Source organism: Palaemon carinicauda, chromosome 12 (genome assembly GCF_036898095.1).
Source record: "Palaemon carinicauda isolate YSFRI2023 chromosome 12, ASM3689809v2, whole genome shotgun sequence".
NCBI classification, from domain to species: Eukaryota; Metazoa; Arthropoda; class Malacostraca; order Decapoda; family Palaemonidae; genus Palaemon; species Palaemon carinicauda.
This window is the reverse complement of record NC_090736.1, coordinates 5,605,649-5,613,148: the sequence shown is the minus strand read 5'-3', so window position 1 is coordinate 5,613,148 and position 7,500 is coordinate 5,605,649. Positions and strand designations below refer to the sequence as shown.

Sequence of the window (7,500 nt, the reverse complement as noted above, 5' to 3'; positions counted from 1 at the left end):
TTCCAGGGGGGGATGCGAGAACTGACTGCTGATTTGAAAAGGGTGCGAACACTGAAAAAGATTAAGAACCACTGCATTAGACCATAAACAGCTGATAATTCCGGGATTTCGGACCTAAAACTATCTCTCTTAGCCTGCTCTCTTTATTTATTATTATTATTATTATTATTATTATTATTTGCTAAGCTACAACCCTAGATGGAAAAGGCAGGATGCTATATGACCAAGGGCTCCAACAGGGAAAATAGCCCAATGAGGAAAGGACATAATCAAAATAGAATATTTTAAGAACAGTAACAATATTCAAATAAAATATTTTAAGCATGATAACAATATTAAAATAAAATACTTTAAGAAGAGTAACAATACTGAAATAAATATTTCATACATAAACTATAAGAACTTGAAAAAACAAGAGAAATATGATAGAATAGTGTGCCCGAGTGTACCCTCAAGCAAGAGAACTCTTCCTCAAACCACTGATTTCATTACGGAAGGCCATATCTCAAAGTATCATCATAATTATCTTCTCCTACGCCTATTGACGCAAAGGGCCTCGGTTAGATTTCACCAGTCGTCTCTATCTCGAGCTTCTAATTCATTACTTCTTCATTCATCCTCTCTCATTTCACGCTTCATAGTCCTCAGCCATGTAGGCTTGGGTCTTCCAACTCTTATTATTATTATTATTATTATTATTATTATTATTATTATTATTATTATTATTATTATTATTATTATTACTAGCTAAGCTACAACCCTAGTTGGAAAAGCAAGATGCTATAAATCTAAGGGCTCCAACAGGGAAAAATAGCCCAGTGAGGAAAGGAAATAAGGAAATAAATGAACGATATAAACAGTAATGAAAATCAAAATAAAATATTTTAAAACATTAACAACATTAAAACAGATATTTGATTTATATAATATAAAAGGACTTATGCAAGCGGGTTCAACATGAAAACATTTGCTGCAAGTTTGAACTTTTGAAGTTCTACTGATTCAACTACCCGATTAGGAAGATCATTCCACAACTTGGTCACAACTGGAATAAAACTTTTAATGTACAGTGTAGTACTGAGCCTCTTGATGGAGAAAGCCTGGATATTACAATTAACTGCATACCTAGTATTACGAACAGGATGGAACTGTAGTAGGTAGTAGGTTGGCTATGGCACCAGCCACCCGTTGAGATACTACCGCTAGAGAGTTATGGGGTCCTTTGACTGGCCAGACAGTACTACATTGAATCCTTCTCTCTGGTTACGGTTCACTTCCCCTTTGCCTACACATACACCGAATAGTCTGGCCTATTCTTTACAGATTCTCCTCTGTCCTCATACACCTTACAACACTGAGATTACCAAACATTTCTTCTTCACCGAAGGGGTTAACTACTGCTCTATAATTGTTCAGTGGCCACTTTCCTCTTGGTAAGGGTAGAAGAGACTCTTTAGGTATGGTAAGCAGCTCTTCTAAGAGATGGACACTCCAAAATCAAACCATTGTTCTCTAGTCCTGGGTAGTGCCATAGCCTCTGTACCATGGTCTTCCACTATCTTGGGTTAGAGTTCTCTTGCTTGAGGGTACACTCGGGCACACTATTCTATTCTAATTTATCTTCCTTTTGTTATGTTAAAGTTTTTATAGTTAACATAGGAGATATTTTATTATTCTTAAAATATTTATTTTTTCATTGTTTCCTTTCCTCACTGGGCTATTTTCCCTGTTTGGGCCCCTGGTCTTATAGCATTCTGCTTTTCCAACTAGGGTTGTAGCTTAACAACAACAATAATAATAATAATAATAATAATAATAATCCGAATGTAAAGGATGGTCAAACTCATAAAAATATCTTAGTACCTTGTGGAGCCCAGCTGAACGTTTGGTGAACTAATCTCTCTAGGGGAGGGTGAAGAGCGTGACCAAACCATATTAAAGTATAGGTAATGTAAAATATCATTTACTTATCTCATTTATCACTATACATATTTTTTTTCAGATGCTATATTCGAAGGAACTGGCCATGGTACGTCTGGACACAAGCCTACCTAAGGAGAAATTGGACGACAAAAAGCTGCCAGACAAAATCATTCATGATTTTAATACAGGTAAATAATAAAATTAGCTCACCTGTGGTAATACAGTATTAGTTTAATTTTTCTGTACCGAATTTTTTACTTATTCAGTATTTGTTATATTTTTTAATTGAGATGAACGCTGTTCTGTCTTTTTTTATGGTTTCATATGTGAAGGATTTAATTTAATGTTGTTACTGTTATTTTCATTGTTTAGTCTTCTCTTGTAGTTTATTTATTTCCTTGTACCCTTTCCTCACTGGGCTATTTTTCCCTGTTGGAGGCATTGGGCTTATAACACCATGCTTTCCTAACTAGAGTTATAGACTAGTTTGTAATAATAATAATAATAATAATAATAATCTATTTCCTTGTTTCCTTTCCTCACTGGGCTATTTTTCCCTGTTGGAGCCCCTGGGATTTTAACATCTTGTTTTTCCATCTAGTGTTATAGTCTAACTTGTAATAATAATAATAATAATAATAATAATAATAATAATAATAATAATAATAATGATAATTATAATAGTAATATTAATACAATAATAATAAAAATAACAATATTAATACAATAAAAATAATAATAATAATAATAATAATAATATAATATTAACAATAACAATAATATAATAATGATAACAATAACAACAACAACAACGATAATAATAATAATAATAATGTAATATAATAATAACAACAACAATAATAATAATAATGTAAAATTGTGGACATGTATAAGGAATGTATTTTCCAATGCAATACTTGAATCTACCAATTAATCTATTGCACATCATTGAAGGCAAAATTCTTCTTTTCCAGGAGTCCAATACGCCATTAACAGACAATCGGGTTATTGTGAAAGAGACTTCATCCCACCTCATTCTTTCGACAAAACGCATCGTAAGTATCAAGGATGAAAGCCTGCACTGCCTTTTAGTGCAAAATCTAATTTATTTGAGGTTTTTCATTAAGTAGTTAGATTTGTGTATGTATGTATGTATGTATGTATGTATGTATGTATATATATATACATATATATATATATATATATATATATATATATATATATATACATATATATATATATATATATATATATATATATATGTATATATATATATATATATATATATATATATATATATATATATATATATATATATATATATACTGTATATATACACACACATACATATATATATATATATATATATATATATATATATATATATATATATATATATATATATATATATATATGTTTATATATATATACAGTATACATATGCATATAATATATATATATATATATATATATATATATATATATATATATGTATGTATATATATATATATATATATATATATATATATATATATATATGTATATATATATATATATATATATATATATATATATATATATATATATATATATATATATATATATATACAATAAGTATATATTTACTATATATATATATATATATATATATATATATATATATATATATATTTATATATAACTATTTATTGTCTGTGTGATTGCAAGTGTAAAAAAATAAGTAATGGAGCTATATACATACTGTATATCTCACTCCCTGTTATTCTCTTTAGTCACAGAAGACTAAACTTTTCAATTCTTTAATAATTGATCTTTTCATTGCCGTAACAGCCGGTTATATCGGAGGCTTTGGAGTCATGGCTGGCCCTAACGAACTGTTCCACATCGACGAGAAGTACGCCTACGTAGGCCCTAGGGTCACCAGGTCATGGATGAGCGATCTCTACACCTCCACTCGCTCGGACATACCCGACCCTGATTTTGATTTCATCGCCAATCTCCCGAAGGCCGTTCTCGAGTATTACTTCGTCGAGGTAAGTTTCAGTAACCCATTGAAGTTCGAGTACCCCTTTGAGGTTGGAGTAACCCATTGAAGTCTGAGTAACCCTTTGAAGTTTGAGTAACTCTTTGAAGTTGGAGTAACCCATTGACGTCTGAGTAACCCTTTGAAGTTGGAGTAACCCTTTGAAGTTGGAGTAACCCTTTGAAGTCTGAATAACCCTTTGAAGTTTAAGCAACCCTTTAAAGTTTGAGTAACTCTTTGAAGTTTGAGCAACCCCTTAAAGTCTGAGTAACCTTTTGAAGTTTGAGTAACCCCTAGAAGTTTGAGTAAAGCTTTGAAGTTTGAGTAAACCTTTGAAGTTTGAATAATAATAATAATAATAATAATAATAATAATAATAATAATAATAATAATAATAATAATAATAATAATAACCCTTTGAAGTATGATTTCATGATCTATGAAACGTCAAAACGATAGGACATATTTCTTATATAGTTTACATATGAAAGATTTATTTTAATGTAATTATTGTTCTTAAACTTCTCTTGTAGTTTTTCAGAATTTCCTTTCCTCACCGGGCTATTTTCCCTGATGGAGCCCTTGGACTTACAGCATCCTGGTTTTCCAACTAGGGTTGTAGCTTACCAAGTAATAATAAAAATAATGATATAAAAAATACTCTGCATATTTTTTTTCTTTTAACATCAGGGTATCACAATTTTTCCCCAGTATTTCAACTAACGTCCACAATAATACCAATTCCTTAATATCGCAAGAGGGTCTGCCCCTCTCTTTTATTCTTCTCCTGTACTTCTCTTTCTCCCTATTTCCTTAATCTTTCCCATCCCGAGTACCTGCCTTTGAGCTATAAAGTGGATTGTATCCTGGAGTACTCTTCCTTTCCCCATATTCCCCACTTCCCTATTCTTATTATTGTTGTTGATTGTTTTCTGGTTCCATATCTCTTAAAGATCTGTCCAGAAGAAAATGCGTCCTCCTCTGAAGATTAAAAACAGGATTACCGCCACTGAAATTCTCGTCACGTTAATAATGCTTTCATTGACTTATATGCAAAATATCCCAGCTATTTCATAGAGATGTCTTTTACATAACATTTTTTGAAAATTTCTGACAATACCTATTTTTTCTTTTTTAATTTCAGAGCGATGTGTCGAATTCTGAATTAGGGATACCAAGAAGAGGAGATTTATTCATCTACAATAAAAGTGACCCATTACTTGTGAGTTCGTGCTAATCAGTGGTTCGAATACTAGATATTCATAAGACTTCTTGAATATAGTTATCCTCATGGAGTTTTGTTAACCTTATCATCGTTGATTTAATATAACAATAAGCATTGATTAGTACAGTTTATGAAGGTTCATAGACAAGAAGGGGCTATATAACGTAATCATATCTGTGTTGATATATTTTTACCATTACCCTGTTATCACCATCTATAGATTCACAGCTATTTTACAACCTTTGCTATCTATAATCGTTTCCCATTTGACAGTATAGCTACGTATTGCTCAATGCCATAACAAGGACGTCAATCAAATTACACCCATCATAAACAGAACAGATGATAAGGTTCCTGTCACGGCTATTTTTTTCTCTCCAGCTCGAAGCAATGACGACTACGAATATTTTCAGCACCAAAATAAACCCGATGACGAGCACGAGTGAGTTCTCCGTCACGGAGTGTTTCGACGAAGGGTCGGACGACTGGTCTAATATATACATTTTCTTCCCAGCTACTAACGGTCAGTACTCAAAATCTATGGAATGGATTGTACAATAACCAACACATTGTAATATTTACTTGTCTCGAGTTCCCTACTTGTATTTTGGAGGATTAATTAACTGATTGAGTTTTCTGGCATCTTGACATCTGAGGTCATTGACGATGATATCATTTAAAGTTTTAAAGGCAGAGGAAAGTGACAATGACATTGCCCTAGCAAGCAGGAAAATCCCCTAGAGACTGATCATGACTCGGCAGACAGACCTGTAGAACCACCAAACGCCCCCCCCCCCCCCCTCACCCCTCATCCTTAGCTCACAAGAATGGCGAGGTTGCAACGACCAGAGAAACTATCGAGTTTGAGCGGGACTCGAACCCCAGTCTGGCCTTCACCAGTCAGGGACGTTACCACATCGGCCACCAAAACCATATATTTGCTATAAATAAAGAATAGAATGAAATTAGATTTAAAACAATAAAACTAAAGATGTCCTTATAAAAGAAGAATAGCTTTCAGAAGTCCTGTTTCAGAAATAAACATAAAAATACCGCTAGCATGGTACGACACATCATATCCAAGAATCTTGGCAAGGATGAACCTGTCATCCTTATCTCGAGCCTCAAACAGATATTTATTTCTTTAAGGTATAAACAGCGGGGGATTCTGTCAACAAGTACCTCACTGTCAAGAGTTCCAAACAGTCGTCGAAATAGGGCTGATGTTGCCCAGTTATCAGACAGTATTTGGGATGAGCTTTCTACTGAAAATACTGTATCCTTTCCTCGACTTGAAGCTTCCAATCTGGTTTGAGAAAGGGTTTAAAATTTAGATGAATTGGGGAATTTTGCTGAAGGCCATTCAAACCATTGTAGTAGTAGGTAGTAGGTTGGCCGGGGCACCAGCCACCTGTTGAGATATTACCGCTAGAGAGCTATGGGGTCCTTTGACTGGCCAGACAGTAATACATTGGATCCTTCTCTCTGGTTACGGTTTACTTTCCCTTTGCCTACACATACACAAAATAGTCACGCCTATTCTTTACAGATACTCCTCTCTCCTCATACACCTGACAACACTGAGACTACCAAACAATTCTTCTTCACCCAAGGGGTTAACTACTGCACTGCAATTGTTCAGTGGCTCCTTTCCTGTTGGTAAGGGTAGAAGAGACTCTTTAGCTATGGTAAACAGCTCTTCTAGGAGACGGACACTCCAAAATCAAACCATTGTTCTCTATTCTTGGGTAGTGCCATAGCCTCTGTACCATGGTCTTCCACTATCTTGAGTTAGAGTTCTCTTGCTTGAGGGTACACTCTGGCACACTATTCTATCTTATTTCTCTTCCTCTTGTTTTTTGCGGAAGTTTTTAAAGTTTATCAATATGAAATATTGATTTTAATGTTACTGTTCTTAAAATATTTTAGTTTTCCTTGTTTCCTTTCGTCACTGGGCTATTTCTCTTGTTGGAGTCCTTGGGCATACAGCATCCTGTTTTTCCAACTAGGGTTGTAGCTTAGCAAGTAATAATAATAATAATAATAATAATAATAATAATAATAATAATAATAATAGATTTGGGCAGTGCCATAGCCTCTGTACCATGGTCTTCCACTGTCTTGGGTTGGAGTTCTCTTGCTTGAGGGTACACTCTGGCACACTATTCTATCTTAATAATAATAATAATAATAATAAAAATAATAATAATAATAGTTTTGGGTAGTGCCATAGCCTCTGTACCATGGTCTTCCACTGCCTTGGGTTGGAGTTTTCTTGCTTGAGGGTACTCTCTGGCATACTGTTCGATGTTAATAATAATAATAATAA

General features: G+C 33.4%; 1 protein-coding gene across 1 annotated transcript in view; it reads left to right on the top strand.

Annotated features, from left to right (window-relative positions):
* The window catches only part of LOC137650495 (uncharacterized), a 51,561-nt gene that overhangs the window by 22,071 nt on the left and 21,990 nt on the right, over positions 1–7,500 (top strand). The window contains exons 8-12 of the mRNA XM_068383722.1: positions 2,003–2,111; positions 2,898–2,978; positions 3,754–3,956; positions 5,091–5,168; positions 5,553–5,694. Of these exons, the coding sequence (XP_068239823.1) occupies positions 2,003–2,111; positions 2,898–2,978; positions 3,754–3,956; positions 5,091–5,168; positions 5,553–5,694 (613 nt within the window). The remainder of the gene's footprint in view (positions 1–2,002; positions 2,112–2,897; positions 2,979–3,753; positions 3,957–5,090; positions 5,169–5,552; positions 5,695–7,500) is intronic.